Source organism: Electrona antarctica (assembly GCF_951216825.1).
Source record: "Electrona antarctica genome assembly, chromosome: 13".
Taxonomy (NCBI): domain Eukaryota; kingdom Metazoa; phylum Chordata; class Actinopteri; order Myctophiformes; family Myctophidae; genus Electrona; species Electrona antarctica.
The window spans coordinates 17,813,220-17,835,933 of NC_136794.1; the positions used below are offsets into that span (position 1 = coordinate 17,813,220).

The 22,714-nt window shown below is 42.2% G+C and overlaps 1 protein-coding gene across 1 annotated transcript in view; it reads right to left on the minus strand.

Annotated features, from left to right (window-relative positions):
• Nucleotides 1-21,645, minus strand: part of LOC306935661 (FERM and PDZ domain-containing protein 4-like) — a gene marked incomplete at its 3' end in the record, with an annotated part of 45,012 nt that extends 23,367 nt beyond the window's left edge. The window contains exon 1 of the mRNA XM_079518775.1: nt 21,516-21,645. Coding sequence (XP_079374901.1) covers nt 21,516-21,589 — 74 coding nt within the window. The 5' untranslated portion in view covers nt 21,590-21,645. The remainder of the gene's footprint in view (nt 1-21,515) is intronic.
• Nucleotides 21,646-22,714: the final 1,069 nt, after the last annotated feature.

Here is a 22,714-nt window from a genome sequence, read left to right on the forward strand (position 1 = left end):
AAAAATATTAAGTCAGGTGTCTTAGAGATTGACAGGTGTAATGTCATGCCGCTACAAGACACTTCATCCCATCACAGTCCAAGGACTGATGTATAATCTAAACTCGGAGAAAACAACACTATGTATTTGTACAGTAGGCATAATTTCACACATCTAATCTAACATTTTTGCTCAAAGATTGAAATCATCCTTGTCTCAAAGCTGTGCCCATTTTTTGTGATCTAAATTGACCAAAGACTAACTTTGAATACCTCAGCATTAGCAAACTGTCTAAGAAGCCTGGGAAAAGATCATTTTTCAACCATTTATAAAAGTTGCATGAGGAATTGGATCCTTGCTTTATCACGCCAGCTCACTTTCACTTTCTTCTTCTTTACAACTTGACTTCGCTGACTTGCTGTATGAAAAGACATTATCGCAGAATCCCATCATAAGGTCTGAATTCCGGTTGTTGGATATTGTACCCATGTTGGACAGGAGAATACCATGCAGCTAACTAGCGTATTCTAACACAGTCACTTAACTGTGTAAATAATTCACACAAACCACACCATAGCCCTGCCTGCTGGTATTGCCGATTAAAGGATGATTAGAACCAACAACCAGTCTCAGTCATTATCGTCATCATCACAATCACAGCCACACAATCACAGTAAACCTTTATTCTCGGATGTAGGCCTACATTACACGGCAGCCATTCAAATCCAAGCTAAAATTAATATGTTAAATCATGATGAAATGCAGCCAGGCCCCTCTATTGCCCCAATTATTGCCAACATTACAAACCTCTCCATCAGCCAGGGGCACATCCCGCAGGATTTTAAACTAGAAAGAGTCACCCTCTGTACAAAAAAGGAATCAAATTAGAAGCCGACAACTACTATCGTGTTTCTATTCTAGGCTCTATCTCGATTCTCGAAAGTTATAGAGAGTTTAGTATTTTAACAGGTCAAAAAGCGCCTCAATGGAAAAGACAAAGAAGAAAAAAGTACAAATTACAATCTGGCTTCAGAACATTTCACTCCAGGCAAATACTGTGGCCGGCTAGATGTACAGTGTGCGCCAAAAGGTAGATCGTGATCTACCAGTAGATCACAAAGGCTGTGCAGGTAGACCACATGACATGCCCCTGGCCTAAAATATAAATAATTTAAAAAAAAAATGTTTTGGCATATGCCACTTGAATTAAGGTGACTTGATTGATTTACATCAAAAGGGGCCTGCCTCAAACCCACAATGCAATACTTTGTTTTCGACGAAAATTACGAATGCCACGTGCTGAAATTGAAATTCATCTACCTATTTTCACTATTATGCATGGTTTAAGTGGTTAATGGAAGCCAGTCATCCAAAATGGAAGAACAAGAAACCGGAAATGAAGGACACATGACAACTATGCAAATATTAATATTCCATTACATGGGTGTTGTGTTGTCTGCACCATTCAGAATAACACAGCATTCCAGTCTTGCAAACCGTACGCGTACGTTATTCAAATCTTTATTCAAAGTGAGTGGCATATTCAAAGAGGTTGCATAATGCAATTAATGCATGCATGCACATTGCACACACTCACGCACACACACTATAATTGATCTAACCTAAACTCTAATGGATAGATAGATGTCTAATGTTAAACCTAACCCACACACACACATACACACACACACACACTCCAAAGCCCCCACAGGTAGATTTTTAAACTATTTTCAGCAATGGGATAATATAATTTTTGGTGGGTAGATCTTGTTCTGCTGGTCATTTAGCAAGTAGCTCTCAAGTAATAAAAATTTGGGCACCCCTGATATTCTAACGATATCAACCAGTAGGTTACTTATCAAGACGATACAATGGAGCCAGTAGGCTCTATTGGAGCCTACTGGCTTCTATTAGGAAAATGCTGAGACGTCTGATCTGGCATTGGTCGCGACTATCACTAACACTAAATCTAACCCTAACCCTAACCCTAACCTCAGTCTTAACCGGCCACGTAAATCCCCTAACCTCATATCAGTCTTAACCGGCCACGTAAGTCCCCTAACCTCATATCAGTCTTAACCGGCCACGTAAGTCCCCTAACCTCATATCAGTGTTAACCGGCCAAGTAAGTCCCCTAACCTCATATCAGTCTTAACCGGCCACGTAAGTCCCCTAACCTAATATCAGTCTTAACCAGCCACGTAAGTCCCCTAACCTCATATCAGTGTTAAACGGCCACGTAAGTCCCCTAACCTCATATCAGTCTTAACCGGCCACGTAAGTCCCCTAACCTCATATCAGTCTTAACCGGCCACGTAAGTCCCCTAACCTAATATCAGTCTTAACCGGCCACGTGAGTCCCCTAACCTCATATCAGTCTTAAACGGCCACGTAAGTCTGTTTCACTATGTTTTCGCTTCGGCGGCAGTAATTTCACTTCCGTGTTTCCTAATCACAGCCAGTAGGCTCCAGTAGAGCCAGTAAAGCCTGCTTTGCATTGTAACCTACCTACATATCGGTTGATAACATTCGAAGCCGATGGTACATCACTGTTCGCGGGTGACTCGACACTCCCTCGGGCAAGGGCAGATTGCAGTTTAGCTCTGAACTCGGTAGAATCTGCACCTGGCTCACTGATAACTATCATTACACCTAAGCTAGCCTGGCCCAGCCAGCATGCTTTCTGGTCTAGAGCGCTTGGAGCAAGCGCTGGAGAATATTGGTTCACCGATCAGAGCCCCCCCCCCCCCCTGCCCCCCTCTGCCCCTCCCCTCCCTGGTAGAAAACAGCAGAGAAAACACCGTGCAGCTCGGGTTTAACATTGAGCACTTCCGCATTTTGGACACCAAATTTTGGTGTGGAAAAAAATGCGGAAGTAGACCGTTCTTCCGGGTGCTTCAAAACGCCACTGAGCAACTTCTATTGAAATGAATAGCAGGCGGCGGGGCTGTCGCTCCGGTCCTCTCTCTATCCTTTATAACTCTATGGTTCCCCCAGGCTTTCATTTTTTGAGCCGTAGCGAACGGAAATAAAAGCCTGGGTACCGAGGCTACACCTAGGCAAAACTGAATCCCTTCTATTTGGGTCCAGAATAAACCTCTGCAAGGTTCAAATACTCCGTTGTCAAAGTTGGCGACAATGTCATCACAAGGAAAGATGAAATTACCTACCTATCTTAGAACGCAACGTCTCAAGTGAAAGAATGGTAACAAAAGTAATCAGAAAAGTCAACCAAAGAACACGTTTTCTATTCAGGATCTCCTTTGTGGTCAGGAGCACTCATGAGTCATCCAATGCCATTTCGACTATGTAGTACCTTGTGGTACTTTAGCACCTCAAATGCATTATAAACAAAACTGCGGCCCTCTCAAAACCGTAGTAAAGCAACTTGCAATGGGCCTGGTCTTCAAGATAGCATAAAAACATGGATACCCATGTACCTGTCAGACTACTGCAATAGCGTAAAAGACACACACAGGCATAGCACCAGAAGGACTTGATCTCACTGAACCCAGTTTCGGCACAAAAATGGGGTCAAATTCGTTCTACTGCTCTACCACCAGAATGTGGAATTCCCTACCAACAGTCCTAAAAAAAGTGTGAGTCCTTATCCTCCTTCAAAACTGCTCTAAATTGAACCTATAGGTGGCTATACAATTTGTAACTGCCCCCTGTAAAAAGTCTAAGCTTATCACCGGAAATGACCCCCACCCCCCATCAGTTTACTGTAAATATCTTTATTTTGTATTACTACTGGTATATATGATGTTTTGCATATTATTGTATATTTTTGTTTGTCTTTAAACTTCTTGATGAATTGAATACACAGGACCTCAATGGAAACAAGCCCTGGGCTTATTGGGTTATGCTTTTAGCATTCTTTTGTATAAATCAGTGGCACCGTATGTTGTTTGCCAACTGTTAATACAGTATTCAATCAATAGATCTGATTTGATTTAGATTTCTTTTTTACCAATCAAACCCTGACTATATTAAATAATTGTAAAAGAGTATTCGTATTTCCACCAGTGGATGTGCTGTGTTACAGTACATGAGTACTTTCATGTTACTTCCTCTGTGCTCTTGGATCTCTCTTGAATTCAACAGATGTTTACATGCAGGTGGAGAGTGCTCATGTAATTCTGTTTGGATACTGTATGTAATCTATCTGTGGACAAACAGCAGATGAGATGACCAGCCCCTGGGAGCAGAGGGGTGGCTCAGACAGAGAGGAACCAGTCTGATTAAAGGGCCTCATTTCTCCTCTCTCTCCTACAGTAAGCCTCCTGTTGGGGGCAGAAGTACACTGTCTCTTCTTGTCCCAGAAAAGCGTGTCCTGTTTGACTTGACTAAACACTGCCACTGCTAAACACTGCCTACATGAATGCACTGGTCAATATAATAGCTTATAAATACTGTGGCCCAGTGAAATAATATCTGTGTATTGCTATAAATGGTCTCATCATCAATACCTGTACCTTCACCAAAGAAATCCTTTTCTGGTTGCAAAGGCAATATAAGGCGTACACATACTCACATTTCACTGCACACTTAAATTGCAATACAATTTGATCCATTTTTGTGAGCATTTTGTCCATTTTGGGCCAGGACAAATCGACAGGCTGTTTATTTGGCTTCGGCTGAGAAACAAATGGTGTCCACCACCTACATACTGTATGCAGGAGTTGATACTATAATTATCACACCAACATGATCAAACCTGAAAACTACAATTCCTAGTTTGTTTCCATATTGTGTCGGTATTGGCATAGAAAAGAGCTATTCATATCCAACTGCACACAGCGTTTGATGTATGTATTTTTTGGGGGGGCATTATAACAAAATCGCTGAATGTGCCTATTGCATTTCTGTATTTATTTTGTTCGTTGCAAGTGATGATATTGTTGCCATGGGCAACAGCACTAGCACTATTCAAGGCAGCTCTCTGGTGGTTCTCTAAAGAAACGTTTTCAGGCTCTGTTCTCCTTTGGGTGGAATAAAAAAATGTGTTTGGGAGACAACCCAAAATTATGTTCCTGGTATTTTACACTGAGTAAGTGAGCACACTTAAGTGCCACTGGCACTGACTCTAAGCATTGTTAACAGTAATCCAGTGTATGTAATCCAGAGTATTAGCGCCTAAAGGTCTACAATAAAATATGTAGTGTTACTGTTCATTTAACAGTGTAAAAATGGGTTAAGGTTAGTTGGGCCAATCTTTGCACTCTTGACAGAAGGTTTTACTACACTGGAACCTGCAGGGAGTTCTCTGGCACCACCTAAAGGAGGCATTGTGGTACTGTACACCACCCACACATGATGCAAGCTGTTATATTTCATTGCATTCATCTCCATTTGACATCATGTGATGAATTACACCATTATATTGTGTGAGTGTTCTTCAGGTTAGTTAAGTTAGAATACAAACACTTCCACACACACACACACACACACACACACACACACACACACACACACACACACACACACACACACACACACACACACACACACACACACACACACACACACACACACACACACACACACACACAACTACCCACACAAAACTACCCACATATACAGAAAACATATACGGTTAATGTTTGGCGGGCATCTTTATGTTGAAGGTTATACACTCTTCAGAAATGGGGCGCAGAGGGCCTCTGCATCCGCATGCCTCTCAAATCACCCCTGGTACTCCTTGTTTTAACGAAATACCCCCTGGTACTACTACTCCTTATTAGTAACTACAGTATGGTACTCCTTATTAGTGTGGTTGCAACCAGACTATAGTTATTGTCACACTTTTTGAGTGGTGTAAACCACTCCTACAACTGGCTTTGTTAGTCTGTCTGTCTGTCTGTGCTCAAAAAATGAGCACGGTTGCTATGGTCACCCAGTTCACACGGGTGTGATTTCATTACGTCAGACATTACGTCAGACCACAGCTGATCAGTCTATATAAGACCTTACACCACTCAGTTCACACGGGTGTGATTTTGTATTATTCTTCTTCTGGAGTAACCTACATAACTTCCGCTATGATTGGCCAAGCTTTGCATAACGTTTGTAGTAGCTAATTGGCTGTTGTTGGTTACGTAACCAATCTATGTTTTACAATCGTTTATAAAGACATAAATTGTAATTGTATAAACATGATTTTTAGGGGATATATCCCCTCCGACTTGCATGATCACAGCGGTAACGTGACATTGTAATTGGCTGACAATATTAGTGGGAGGGGCCTATGTAAGCGACTGCGGCAACCACACTTTCAAAATCGCGACTTCTCTAGTTTTAATGTATGTGGTGGAGGTTGCTCAAGGTCTCTCTTTCTCTCTCTCTAGGTCGTCCTCAGACGAGCCCTCCAAGTTGCGGACAGTTGGTTCCATTCTCATGCTGTTAATATTGAACTTTAAAGTATATCACTGGTTGTAACAATGAGGATATACAGAAAAGTGATTTTCTGTAGCTGTATCTTTTCATAAACCTCCATCATTCTATATTGCACTGTAATGTGCTGTGGACCCCACTGTGGACCACAGGGGGGTCCACAGCACTCCATGTTACAATATCATTGTGCTATTCATTGCTTCCATTCTAAAAGCTCTAATGTAGAGAACAAAATAAATGGTGGGCTGAGACCTCTTGCACTAGCCAGCTGGCTCTCAGTCTTTGCTGGCCCCCTAGCCTTCTCATTCGCTGGTGTCTTCTGCCCTGAGAGTTTCTGATTTAAACAGCCAGGAAAGAGAAATCTTTTGGTCCCCTTGTACTCTGATGAACATTTAGGCTAATCAGATTGTATCCAGTCCAGTGACTTCTGTGTGGAAAATGTTGCACTTTTAAAATAGGACTGACCTTGGCTCACGTAATGGATTGATTGAGTTATGCCTCTTTGTAGAAAACAAATTAACCAAAATGGTAATTCACATACAGTACACAGTAAAATTGAGAGTGCTCGTGCTAGTCAAATTACTCAATTTCATGAGCTTTTGAACTCATGAAGAATGTATTTATCATAGTTCATATTTCATAAACAGAAAATAACTTAACTATCGCAGAGTAAAAGGTTAAACGTTACACAGACTGGATTTTACTGTGTACTTAGAATGACACAGACCCCAGATCAGTCAAGACCTTTCCATTTACAACTTGTAGCTTACGCCATGTGGTCAAATGTTTTCACACTCCCTTCAGCTCTTTCAGGTCTAAAGAAAAAGGAACATCAAACAGGGAAAGGTGTTCACTAGACATTAACACCCAGTGAAGAAAATCAAAACAAAGCGAAGAAGTCACTCCTCTTCCTGACAGAGACATTTGGGGCGGCAATGTTACGTAGGAGCTACCTTATAATTGAGTAGGAGAGATTTCATGGTCTCTGTGTAACACATACTCCGTGCTATGGCTTTGGCTTACTGTGTAAAATGTTCCATCGTCCACGCCAGAATCAAGTCAACAATTTAATATTGTTGACTGAAATTCTGGCGGCAGAGACAAAGCATTTGCAGCAGTGCTTGCCAGCAAACAGGGAATACATTATGTACACCATTATTAACAGTGACAGGATGCAGGTGGTCCACACTCCACAGGGAGCCACCGTGTAAACTGTAAACGCTTCCATGGTGGGACACTTACAGGCAGCAATGGTCCCCTCAACTGAAGCAGCAGCCCTGTCTTCCACTTACAGGCAGCAATGGTCCCCTCAACTGAAGCAGCAGCCCTGTCTTCCCCCTCAACTGAAGCAGCAGCCCTGTCTTCCCCCTCAACTGAAGCAGCAGCCCTGTTTTCCCCCTTTGCCTCCCCTGTTTAACTGCAGGTCTGGTTGTTAATCTGTTCGAGTGGATTTGCCTACACTGGAGCAAAAGCAGCATTCCGTATGACTCAAAAAACATCACTCTGTGAAATGACCCTAATTTTGTTTGCCAAATTATCTATTTGAGTCTATTAATAAAATAAGAAACTGATGTACAGTGTATAATCAGCCCTGGATGACTCATGTAAGACGGGCAACTATATTATGATAAAAAATGGCTGTGAGATAATCTTTTGTGAACTGATCTCACAACCAATATCCTGTGGTGAAGCTCAATCCCAATGATCTATCTTATATTTCTTATTGTAAAAACTGTTACACTGTAATATTGAGTTTTTTGTACAAGGCAGAACTTGGGAATCCTCAGCACTTTATTCTGTTAGGTCATGGAAGTTTGAGTTAGAGAACTGCATGTGTAGCTCCAATTAAGGTCCAATGAGTAACTTTGACATAGTAAGTACATTTATTGGAATAACCTACAGCTTTTGAGATGATCATGCCCCCATATTTACGTAGAATGGTTTCTAATGGAAATTATTCAGCTTAATATTTACCCAGTAGATATTAACACAAATAAAGGATTGTCATAAGGATTGTCAAAAACATATTACCATGTTTGTGCAATTATGATATTTTCTGAACTTAAAGGGCAATATATATACACACGCACATTTGTGTTGTTGTTAATATGTACAATCATGAAACTGTACAGTTAAATTAATTAACAAAGTAACATGTATGTATGCATCAGCATCTGCCACCCACCCTCTCTACACCCACCCTCTCCCCACTATTTCACTCGTTCATTCGCTTCCACACAGAATCACACGCCAAGTTATTCCCACCGACGTTTGACAACCATTGCAACATGCTACTCCTGTACTCAACATCTGTTCCTGTCTCCTAAATCCCGTATCTGACCACAGAAGAAGAAAACCATTGCCATGCAGCGGTAGGCATGCCCACACAGTGGTAGCAGCATCCATCGGACTCACCCTGACAGCTTTGGCATCTTTACGAAGCTGAACACATCCATGTGTGCAGCAGACTGCTGCAGTCAGTCAGGGCTACAAACAAACCTACTATCTACTTTTCACTCCGGCTCCATTGTCCCACACTGTTTAGCAGTAGGGAAATAATTAATTAACAAAACAGAGCTTCCACAAGTCAGGTGGAGAGATTAGTCCTGTTGTCGGGCTTCTGCATGGCTGAGTGATTGCCGTGTCCTCGCTCTCAGTGGTGTAATCCACAGCCCGTGGAAGAGGATGTGGCAGCTAGCGCAGCATCAGTCTCCCCTGGTTACATCCTTCCATTCGTGCCTCCGTCAGCCAGCCAGCCGCGAGAAAGCCACCTTCATTTAATATCCATCGCTGTGGAATCATGAGCGGGAGTCGCGGCACAGTAACAACAGAGAGAGGAGAGAGCAAGTGCGAGGGCAGGGAGGGAGGGAGGGAGAGAGAGCGAGAGAGGCTGGAACGGAGTGATAGAGATGGAGAGAGTACGAAGAAAAGGAGGAGGGTAAGAGATCAATGGGATGGGATGGAATGCACAGTAACATCTTCAGTGTTCATTTGTCCTTTTATAACTCTTAAAGTGTACAAATGTATCCCAATGACCCTATATGGCTCCTTTGGGTTACATTTGTACCATCTCAGAGTTAGATTTACACAGAGGACTTTGCTGTGCCAGGGGTGGACTGGCCACAGGACGTACCAGGCATATGCCCGGTGGGCCGACCCTCTGGTGGGCCGGTCTGAGCCAAATGTTAAAATAGTTGTCTGTTGGTTGTGTTGTGTATCATTTATGTTGTACCATAAATGTGGTGGTGTTAAGGGCTTGTATTTCAAGTATTTGTATGGGCCTCGTCCCGAAAAGCCATTAGAGTATCTGCACGCTGGTTGTGGTGGTCCAGTCTGGGCCACATTCCGTGCATTGTTGTCTCAGCCCAGCCCTGCTGGGTGCTGGGGTTGTAAGGGCACGCAGATACTGTGGGTGCTGATGAATGCAGTAAAAACAGCCTTGTCAAAGCCAGCGCCATGCGTTTCTTTTTCAAAATCATAGGAGTCAAAAGAATAAGACTATAAGAGCACTGGTGTCCCTCTTTCAGGGAGCAGGGCGGTGTGTCAGAGTGATGGGGAGAGAGAGAGAGAAAGAGAGAGAGTGCGCGTGCATGCGTACTGTACGTGCAACTGCAAGCGTGTCCAGTTGATAATGCACGCAAACATTTGTTATGACAAATCCTTCACCTACTGAAGGTTTATACCCTCGAAGAGGCCATTTAATCTGTTAAAAACAGATTCAAAAGCTGTTCTTTTATTGAGTATTCTAAACCCAAACTACGAATAAAGTCACTAAATGCTCTCCTGTTGCCTTATACCACAGCAGAGCACTGAGAGCAGGGTTGTTAAGATTGCCGTACCCAGCATGGAATTCCATGGAGGATAATGGGAGCAGAGCATGTGTGATTAATCAATGTCCAGAAGAGAGGTGAGGAAGGCTTTGTTGTGATTCATAGCTATTCAGCTCTTAAGCTGCACATTATTGGCATGCATCAGGCATCCTTTTCCTCTGAGATATTTACATAGATTGTAATATTTATCATGTTTCGATATATTTTCATGTTGTCAAACCTAGTAAATACCTTTAGCTATTTTATTGTTGGATTTGTCTATGTATTCTTGTCTATAAATAAGACTATCTATTCTAGTCTTATTTAATCCTATTTCATTTCAGAAGTGAATGGATGACTTGACTAGAGTATTTGAAAACATTAGCACTAGCTATATCGTCCCCCTTCAAAAGATGAATCACCATGTCTCTTATCCAATAGTGGAAGAAACGCCTCACATTAATCAAAGACTACAGATGAGTCACCTGTGTCAAACACCACCAAGAACCCATTAGTAGTTTGATACTTCTTCAAGGCACCACATGACAGCTTGATAAAAGGGTCTTCTCACAGTAATAAAGGCAATTTACTCAGTCACCCTTCTCTGCAATGTGCCAATGACAAATAAACAAATCTGGCATCCAATGTCACAATTTAAGGCTCAAGCCACAGCATTCCTAGTCTCTATAACACATTGACATATTACTTTTGATTAAGCCACTAATTCAATGTGTTGTTTTGTCCCATATTATATAAGTAGATAAAAACCTGTTTCTCTAGAATGGGAAGCAGTCACCGGGGAAGGAGGCACAAAAGACATTTCTGCAGTCAAAATCAACACAGCTACAATGCTTAAATGTCTATCTATTGACATCTTAAGCCACTTTTGTGATTCCCATTAGCTGGGATGAAAGGAGGTTATTCTGCTTTCTGATTGTTCTCCTTGGGGATGGAGTATGTGATGTAGGCTGACAGAATAATAATCAGTCTCATCAATAACAATAGTCTATGTGGTAACATTAGCAGGAATAAGATATGTAAAGGCTCAGGTCGAGGCATTTTATAGCAATGATTATAGCAACCAGTTTTAATTAAAATGTCACAACTTGTATAATAATTCTATATTAATGTGTCTTTGTTGAGGGACAGAGGGGACGGACGGACAGACAGAATTAGAAACGGAGAGAGACAGAGAAAGACGCGCAATAACGTATGTAACTGAGATTTCCTATACTTGCAGGGGGCTGTCAGTGGGATGTGTTGGAAAGGCCTTGTGGCCTTGTGGTTTAGGGGATTTGTATCTTGCCTTAGGCGCTGGGGGGAGGGAGCTGTGAACTAGTCAGTAGCTTGAGCCCAGTGATATCTAGGTACCTCCTTGATATATGATTCCAAATACTTACTCGCAATATGAGATACTTAGTAGTATGAGATATTTACCTGTAGTATTGTTGTTCAATGCTTCTACGAGCGCCTCAACCAGATGGACCCAAGGACAATACACTAACAACATGGGGAATACAGTGCATCTGCAGCGAGAACATAGAACATGAGGGGCCTGAGGATACACCAGGATGAGATGCTATAGTGGAAGCGATGACACAGCCCACAGAAGCAACTTCTGGCGAGACGCAAGAGGAGCCGCCAGGCCTAGAGGCTGAACACAGTGCACAGAGCCTCCTTGTGTCGCCCACAGCCACTGCCAGCACTCCACTGGTCGGTCTATTGCCCAATTCACATGAGCCTCCGGATACCATCAGCTACTGTAACTGCAATCAGTGCAATGCACAAATCGTCCAGAGCCACCAAGTTCCATCCACATCAGTTGTCTGTGCTCCACTCACCTAACCAAGAATCCAATTAATGGCCCCAATCCACAAAGATAGTCGCAGTTGCATGACGATCAGATATTGGAAGACGCCAGGGGATGTAAGGGGAGTTGTGGACTGCCAGCTGAAAGCCATGGCCACCATATAGTGAACATCGCAGCTGAGCCATTTGGGACAGAGGATGGCAAGCCCACACCATTGCCTAATGCTCTAAAGCAGGGGTGCCCAAAAGGTAGATTGTGGTCTACCAGTAGGTCACAAAGGCTGTGCAGGTCGACCACATGACATGACCCTGGCCTAAAATATTAATAATTTAAATGAATAAAAAAAATATATATATATATATTTTTGGCATATGCCACTTGAATTAAGGTGACTTGATTGATTTTCATCAAAAGGGGCCTGCCTCAAACCCACAATGCAATACTTTGTTTTCGATGAAAATTACGAACGCCACGTGCTGAAATTGAAAGTGTACACCACCACCACAAAATATAGATTGTTAGTTTAACCGCAGCAGCCTTGCATCTTTATTGACGGCATGTCTTAAAAATATGGGAACATTCGGCAAAAACCAACATTCATCTACCTATTTTCACTATTATGCATGGTTTAAGTGGTTAATGGAAGCCAGTCATCCAAAATGGAAGAACAAGAAACCGGCATTGAAGGAAATGAAGGACACATGAAGTGCAACTATGCAAATATTAATATTCCATTACATGGGTGTTGTGTTGTCTGCACCATTCAGAATAACACAACATTCCAGTCTTACAAACCATACGTTATTCAAATCTTTATTCAAAGTGAGTGGCATATTCAAAGAGGGGGCATAATGCAATTAATGCATGCATGCACACACTCACGCACACACACTATAACTGATCTAACCTAAGCCCTAATGGATAGATGTCTAATGTTAAACCTAACCCTAAGCATAAAAACTTGGGGACACCAATTCTCATATTTGACATGCACTCGGGCCTGTCTAAGGTACACACACAAAGACACATGCACGCACGCACGCACGCACGCACGCACGCACGCACGCACGCACGCACGCACGCGCGCGCGCGCGCGCACACACACACACACACACACACACACACACACACACACACACACACACACACACACACACACACACACACACACACACACACACACACACACACACACACACACACACACACACACACTCCAAAGCCCCCACAAGTAGATTTTTAAACTATTTTCAGCAATGGGATAATATGATTTTTGGTGGATAGATCTTGTTCTGCTGGTAGCTCTCAAGTAAAAAAAGGGTGGGCACCCCTGCTCTAAAGTCTATAGTCTAAACCACCAAGCAATGAAATTCCAGACCCTCAGGGAAGAACGCAAGTAATAGCAGTGGATCAGCAGCCGCCCATGGGAATCAGAAGGTTCCCGGTTCGATCCCTGCATGGCTCCCTGGGGTAGTATTGAAGTGTCCTTGAGCAAGACATCATTCTTAACAGATACCTCCCAGTGAGCAGGTTGGTGCTTTGCATGTAAGTCACTATATAAAAGCACCATTTACCATTTAATTCAAGAGGCAGTACAGGCAGGAAGCATGTCAAGAATTTGGGGAATCATTGTACTCCTGAAAAGATACTGTACAATGTAAGGAGAAAGCCTGCTACTTTTGAAAATATATGGGGTAGGTTCTTTGAGGTTTTACCTTCAATATCTCCTCTGGGTTGATTTTGTTTTAGTTTTATTTATATTGTTATTTTTATTTATTTATCCGAGTTGATGTTGTCAAGTGGTGTTGTGTACAATACAGAGTAATGAGAGCTGTGTAGTTTACCTTTCTGGGTTTGGGGTGGGGGGGGGGGGTTGTTTTGGCTGTTTTTTGTTTTCTTTTTTGAGTTTGTCTTGTCTTGTTAAAAAAGAAAAAGAAAATCATGATTCTGTAATTCGTTGTTTTAAATGATGATGTTTGCATTATCATTAAATAAATCTTTAAAAAAAATCCTCAGGAATGAGCTCCTCCTGACCCTGCAGAGAGCAGCAAACTGGCACCAGCTGGAAAAGGAAGTGCCGAGGCCCCCTCAACGGGGACTGCCCATAAGTCCGACATCCCGTTAGTCCGACCTACCGGTTACGACTGGTTAGCAAACGGTTAGCAACATATGTGGTCGGAAGACTGAGGCGTGGCCGGTTAAGACTGAGGTTAGGGTTAGGGTTTTGGATACTATTAGTAATCGGTCAGACTAAAGGGAGGTCAGAATAATGATGTTACCCCCTCACCATGTTTGGAGTAAGGCAACCACCGATCAGCACCTGGACTACAGCGGATTGAGAGGGACCAAAGTGTCCTGTGCAGAGAACGCCAAGAGGATGGGGAGGACGTGGAGGACAGGCGTGGCAGTCCAGCAGGCAGGCTCCCAGTGAAACAAAGCCATTTTAAAGTTCTTATTGTTGTTTAATCTATGAATGGCTTAGCTTCTTCCTACATTTTTGTCATGCTCACTGAATATGCACCAAACAGATCCAGTTTAGATCACGTCAGATGTCATGGGTAGTAAACATGCATCTCTAGAGCCACAGTCTTGCTTAGGCAAACAATTATATGGACATTTATATTTTACCGTAAAGGTTACCGTAAATGCCTTAGAGATCATTAGGCCTTAGATCATTGGTTCCCTGAAGTACCACCTCAGAAAATATCTGGCTCTCCAAGTACCACCATAATAAATAACTGATGTAAAATACAGGAGTGTATACCTGCCCTTTTTGTTCCATTCCTAAGCCAATAATGCTGCTGCTCTGACAAAACTCAGTCTAATCACTAATCAAGCACAACTGATGATATTTCTAATGTGATTAATCTATTCTCAAATCTTCTATTAACTGCTGTCATGCTCATTTCAGCACGGCTGGATAGCCTAGCTATTTCAACCAATTGCTTGGTCAGAAGAACTACCTGTAGTAATATAAATATTCCACTTTTGTCCTTTTTCTCCTTTTTTGGGCGACTCCTCTGTGTACCACCAGAGGGGCGCTCAAGTACCACCAGTGGTACTATAGAGCGTCGCAGTCCCGCCTCCTACCCTGGACCAGGAAATGAAACCCAATGCATTTTTACCATAGACATTTCTTAAAGTATTTATTTAAAGACGGTTACGCCGCGGACAAAGCCAACTCGAGTCGTGACAACTCATGACAACACAAACAATATTTTGGACCAAACAAATAATTACAAAGAAGAAAAACAACAAAAAAAGTGTTGTAACCTGCCGTTTTTTTCTTCTTTCTAATTATTTGTTCGGCCCAAAAAATTGTGTTTGTTGTCATGATTTGTCACGACTCGAGTTGGCTTTGTCCGCGGCGTAAACGTCTTTAAATAAATACTTTCTGAAATGTCTATGAGGAAAATGAACGGAGAATCATTTCCTGGTCCATGGTAGGGGGCGGGACTGCGACGCTCTATAGTACCAGTGGTTGTGGATCTCTGCCTTAGATCATCATAAAGGTCTCCTCAATATCATTATACAAAACATGTAGATCACTCATATCGGTGGGCAATGCTGTGTCCTTTTAACCTTTTAGCTGTATACCTCCACGAAATGCATGCATTGTCCTTATTTTAGTCATTTTATATACTTATGCACTTATGTACTTATTTTTCTTCTCTTGATGTAACACTTTGAGATTTGCTTCAAATGTAAAGTGCGTTATAAATACAATTTACATGATGTTTCTGACAGTCTTTAGCTGTCTGTAGGAATGAGAGACTGCATATTCTGGCCATTTGTCCGCTTGGTTTGGACCTGTGGCCTAGAGGGCAGCATGACTGGCAGAGAATATTGGGATCAGGCCAGCTCTATGGAGATTCTGGCTCAGGCTTTTACACCAGTAATATCCCACTGCTCTTGCGATTCCATAACCTCCCTTCCCCCTGCTCTATTTGAAAACAGCTTATTTCAGTCATTTCACCCTTGCTTTGAAACTTAAAACTCACCAATGCCTTAAATATTGCCACTCTTTGGATCACGTTGCTTGAAATAAATCGAGTGTAATAAACACTTTGCTTATAAATCACTCATAAGTTCTACAAGTACAAAGAAAAAGAAATACACGCACAAACAACATTTTAAGAACTTTTGGCTCTGTGTTGTTTAAAGGCCTCTAATGAGCAGATGGGATGGTGTGTTCGTTATTGGTGGCACAAAATAGGCCAATCCTAGCCAATCCGACTGGAATAAATCTGTATCTGATGGATATGACTACAGAGAAAATGTGTACCGATTTGAAGTTTTGGACAAAAAAAGCAAGATGGCGGAAAAAGGCAGGAATGAGCGGGACCTACAGGCTATAGTGAGCCTGTTATAGTGTCACCATGAGGCCGATATAAGAAATGTGTGACTGGATGTCTCACCTTCCTTGGCCTACTAGAAGTGTGCGTGCAAAGTTTCATGCCAATTGGTCCAGGGGACAGACGGGCAGACTCATGGGAGCGAAAACACAATCCCCGTCCCCTGCCATTCCAGCCTGGTGGCGCTAAAAAGGATGGGATCGTGAAACAAAATCATTTTATACGCACAATGTGCGACACTGTATGGGTAACGTGCTGCATTTTAGCATGCTGCAGAGCAAAAAGGTCACTTTGTCAGTTTTTAAAAGACTACTGTACCGTACTACCGTCCAATCTTATCTTGGCACCATTACCTCCTGGCCCTCAACCAGATGTGTGTCAGCAATCGTCACAGCAAACTGCACCAGCAACCACCCCCCCCCCCCCCCCCCCCCCCCCTCTCCCCCAAGAGTCCGCTGTCTGTCGCTGTGTTTGTGTACACTACTACATTCCTCCATCTTTCTGTATAGGAGTCACTCACAATCCATGCTAATTATGGCACTGCTGATGTATTCATGGAAAAAAGCATTTGGGGTACATTTTGAGAACTAAATTGCATCTTGCCATATTCATTCAATGGTGCGACAAATTGTGATCAGTCATTAGTACTTTGTGTTACAGTACCTGGCTACAGTAGTAGCTACAGTACTTCATGGCTCTGAAATATTCTGTATTTAAGTGACTACCTGCTCATAAAGTTCAAAGTAAATACTGAGGATAAAATATAGTTATATTACTATGAATAAAACAGATGTAGATTTTGCCACGGCACTAGAGCTCAACCAGCAACCACCCTGGGTGCATCTCTGCTGAGAAGATGCAAAGGGATGGGTATTTTACTTTAATGTTGCTCAACATGTTAACACAGGATACTGGTGGTTCAAGTTTGATGCTACATAATATTTTCAATTTACTGTAAATGTTGTGGGGATAATGGGGTGGGATCTGGTTGTTCCACTGACCAGTGACCACTAGAACATATTTAGTATTAGCGGAAAGAGCAATCACAAAGCTAATTACTATCATCGCAGTTTTGTCAATCAACCAATCAATCAATCAATCAATCAATCATCAACCACATCCCATTTGTAATGGAGTACATTGATAACCATATACAGTATTTTTTGAATGCTAGTATTTTTAAAGACATAAAAAGACAAGTATGATTAGTAATACAGTATCCAGATAAAAAATAAATTAACATTCCTATTCAAGTCCCCTACTGTAGCTATCATCAAGGAGACTCAACTGAAAGCCGTATTGACCTTCACCTTACTGATTGATACATCACAATGCTACCTTATTCCAAGTAACTGCTAAGCATTTAGTACAATCACCTTTGCCGTGGGGTAATTGACTGATTCATTTTCAAACCAGGGTATAAACACACTTTATCTGCAGTAGCCTACTCACTGAATAACAGTGAAGACTCCAAGTTCGTTGTCATCGTCTTGGTCCATCTCAGTTAACAAGCTTTTGAAATAGCCCTTGTTTCGACCTTTTACTTGCTGTTTTTTCTCGTGGCCTGCCCTATCAAGTCTCTCTCACTGATGTGTACTCCTGTCCTCTTTCCCTGGGTTCAGACTTTCTCTCTGCACCATGCTTGATTTGGAGTTTCCATAGGCGACTGAGCTAGCCTGACTAAGCCATTCAGTTATCATCACATACCGTGCTCCAAGTGAGGGGGCCAGTACCCCCGGGGAGGAGACCAAGCTTGTCTCTTCTGCCTCAGTAATGAAATAACATCACATTCCGGGCCAGTGCATCAGAAAGCATGGGGGATCAATGTTGAACAGCTGGACTCCAATGGGTGGCTGGGTTGGAGTTAAGGATTCCCCAGTGAGGAGAAAATGCCACACAGTTGGTCTATTGGGTAGGAATTTACATGTATTGACATAATAGTTTTGCCTGCTGATGGTAATGTATTAAGTATTGTTCAAAACAGCTCTGCACAAAGTCAGAATGCTACATCGGAACTGTTGATCGCAATCCCTGAGCAAGACATTTGAAAAATGGCATGTGTTTTGTGATTATCGTCCATGGAAGCTTATAAATTAATCCAAATTCTATCACTATGCGCCTGCCACCTGTCACTCTGTATAGAGCCATGTCTAAATCCTATAGTCTATGGATTATTAGATCTTAACCTAAATGTAACACAATAGCACTCTATTTCCATTTCCCTTTCCTCATATTTTGTGTAATATCCATATCTTTTATCATCTTTAGTGCAGGGTTCCGTTCACATATATAATGAATAAACTATGCACGTAATATCTAATATCCAGATCAGTGAGTGTCGTGAGTATTCTGCCATGAAACCAGGGCATCACTGCATCATGATATTTCATTAGATTATGCTGTGTAGTTGATTTCATGCATGAATGGCGTATGCAGTCCTTCACTCGCTATGAACTGAGGCACGTGTGTTTGCCTCTGCAAGGAAAGGGAACTGATTGCATAACACACCCCATGCTATGCATGGACGGTGGTCTATGGTCGTCGAGTCTAGACTAGAGCTACTGGGAGTTCGCTGTCCTGAGAAATGCACAGGTATGGGAACCGCCTGTGGCTCTAATGGAGTTGTGTGATTTATATAACACATCCTTACTGCGTATGTTACTTCAGTGTATTCTGCAACTCATCTCTAGTACACACTGCAGCTCATAATGGTTATTTTTGTTTTTGCTCTTTTCTGGCTTATGGCTCAGTCTGCATATGGAGTATGGACCATATGGACTGAATGGCACTCAGTGAGGTTAAACACAGACAAAAGTAGATCCCTCTGTGACATAAATACTGACACGAACCCACCCCAGTCATGTGGCCTGACTCCCGCCCTTGGGCCACAGTGCACTGCATCAGTGGCCTGTTTTTTCCATGACACATAGGCCACGCCACTTAGCACGGGACAGGATGATGTTCAAAGTGCAATAACCCCATGTATACTGTACATACAATCACATCTCTAGGATGTTTTGTCAGGACCACCACAATGAAGCCCCGGATTTAGTCGCATTAAATGCGCTGTGCTGTTTTGTGCACTGCTGTGCTGTGTGTATTCAAGAATGGTTCATTGCCTGAATACTTACATGTAGCGTTGTGCACCGAAAATAGCAGATCTAAGTATAGAGTAGACCCCTGGGGGATGCAGGTCAATGAAGTACCGTATCTAGTAGTTTAAGACATTATTGTGTGCAATAAAATATAACTTCTCTTTCTGACCAATGTGGAGCTACATGCTTCCTTGTAAAATGCTTTTAGAGCTTGATGGCAAAATGTTATATCGATCTCTATCTCTCTCAAACATCAAAGAAGCATGATTTACAGTTTATCGTAGTTGTGTGCAGAAACACTTAAAACGCCTAGAACAGAGTTGGCAAAATTCTTGGACCACATTGTTCCCTCTCTCTTCACAAAAAAATAAAGAAAAAAAAATCACACCCGTGTGAACTGAGTGGTGTAAGGTCTTATATAGCCTGATCAGCTCTGGTCTGACGTAATGTCTGACGTAATGAAATCACACCCGGGTGAACTGGGTGACCATAGCAACCGTGCTCATTTTTTGAGCACAGACAGACAGACACGTAAACTAACAAAGCCAGTCGTAGGAGTGGTTTACACCACTCAAAAAATAGCCAATCTATAAACTCCCAACGCGTTGTGAGCTTATTGATCTGCTATGTTACCCCCTGAATATAATTTTGATGCTGGGGTTCAAGTGATTAAGAAGAGAGGAGGAAGTGACTTTCTCATCAGAAGATGACAGAGTTTATGGAGCAGAACAAACAATAGATGCAGTCATTTGCATAAAATGAGAGTAGTTCCATGCAGAACAGGAAAAGTGGTATTAACATAACAACAGCTGCTAGAGAAAAGCTCAGCTCCACTAAATGTTGCTAATGTATTTGTAAAATCCATCAAAGTACATTTACTCTAATGATGTGATTTATGTCACTGAGTCATATTAATAGTGATTATCACTTTTTGTCATGACAGGATAATGTTTGAAAATGTGTTATTAATCATAATTTATTAAACAAGATTAAAAACGAATAGCGTTCGCCAAAGAGCTTATGGTCACCTGAAAGTTGTTCTCGCTGTTTAAGCTGAACATAAACATTAATTGCCGTGCGTAGAGAAAACATTGTTTTTCCAGAATCTAATTTATCATGATCATTTCTTAAAAGTGGCTCCAAGCTAAGCAGACTTGCCGCAACTCCAAAACGCAAAAACACTTTCAAAAACTGTTTAGACTTCCTGTACTCATACAGGAAGTACACCGAAGTCAATCATAGTCAATGAGATTCCAGGATATCATATTCCTCAAATCAGATAGCAGCTCTCGTGTCAACAGCACTACAAAAGCTCCTCCCTGCTGCCCTGGGAGGATAGGATTCACAGCATCCAGCAATTATCTGTAACGTGGGAGAATAATCAATGTGTCCATGGAAAGCTGTAAGGTCACAAATAGATGCTGTCTCTTAGAATGAAGCCGGAGCACCGCGGGGCTGCAGGCTGGACTATGAGTCCATAGTTCTGATGGCGATAATGTTCTGATTCCGAACATATTACACGTGTAATGCCATGAATTATGTTTGATTGATCACTTTCAAGTAGACACATTTCTGAGAATCATTACCAGCTAATGGATAACTAAGAATTTAGGCTTTAACAGCAACAATCTTCCTGACTGAATAATGTCCTGATACATTTTATGCCATTATAATGTGATCATGAAAGGCTAAACTACATTGTTATACAGGATAAACAATTGACTTGCTACAACCCAAAATAGATTATGCATGTACACACAGAAACGCACGCACGCGCACACACCACATGCACGTACGCACGCACGCACGCACGCACGCACGCGCGCACACACACACACACACACACACACACACACACACACACACACACACACACACACACACACACACACACACACACACACACACACACGAACACGAACACGAACACACACACACACACACGAACACACACACACACACACACACACACACACACACACACACACACACACACACACACACACACAACCACATCATAATTTGATTTAGAAGTAGTAGGTTGGAGGGGGGACAGCAATGGCAAACTTACCTCTCCTGCTCTTGGTGCCTGTCCGAGGTACTGTTATCACAGTTTGCAGTTTCACCTGTATTGTCAATCTCCATGTCTTCTCTCCAAGGCAGGCACACACTACCGGAGCTAATGGAGGGCGAGCTCAGAGTGTGCCCTGTATTCTCTTGAAAAGATCCTTGCAATAGGAGGGCAGGACTCCTTGAAACATTGATAGTCTGACGTAAATTCTATCAACGGTAAGGGGATATTGAGAAGAGTGAAAAATCAATAGATAGTGGCCAGTTATGTTTCACGGATCAGACTGAGTGGGAATGTGAGATGGAGTGGCCTTGCACTGGCTCAGGGGCTGCTTCTGTAAGTGGTTAATCAGGATTTTGTCTGACATCTAGATTGCATTTTGTTCTCACCATGACTCCCATTTTCCCCATCATTATAGGACAGATGTGCTATTGAGTGTGAGGTCCGGTAATCGGTGTAATCATAGCACTCAACAATCGGATCACTTCTGCACTCTCACGCCCTGCTAAATGGACTGAAATATTGTTTTGTCTTAGCATCTCAGCTTCTAAAAGATCAAATGCATTGTATTTCATACTCTATCTGCAGACGTTCCCTTACTATGCAGTGTGGCACAAACCGCACACAGGCTTATGTAATTCAATATACTGATTGTTTAAGCATACTTTTGGGCTACAGTATGCTAATTTCCTGAATTTACATTCTGCTGAGAAGCTCTACGGGAAAATGCAACTTTAAAAATCTAATCCGAGATCCGTCAATTTTAACAGTATTCACAGGTCACGTTTCATAATCGCCTGGAATGGCTTGCCGTCTGACTCATGCATGGTTTCAATTGTATTAAACATGCACAACTTGCAGATGCAATAATGTACATTGGTTATAATGGATAAAACAAAGCCCCAACCCCCTATTCTGCATCATTTACAGTAACAAGAATGAAACAGGAGACACACATAAAGACAGGCACAAAGATGCAATCAAATTACATCATGTCTGCATCACTGTGTGGTTTTAAAAGACCACCTACATCTACAATTGCATTCAGCTACACAGCTATTCCTCAGTAGCTGCATAGCCAGTATGATGCCCTGTGCTTTCTACACAAGAATTCTATGAAAGAATACACCAGCACACACAAGTGTTCAAAGTGGAGAACTGCATTTGTTGTATTCTAAACTAGATGAGGTTAATAGTTT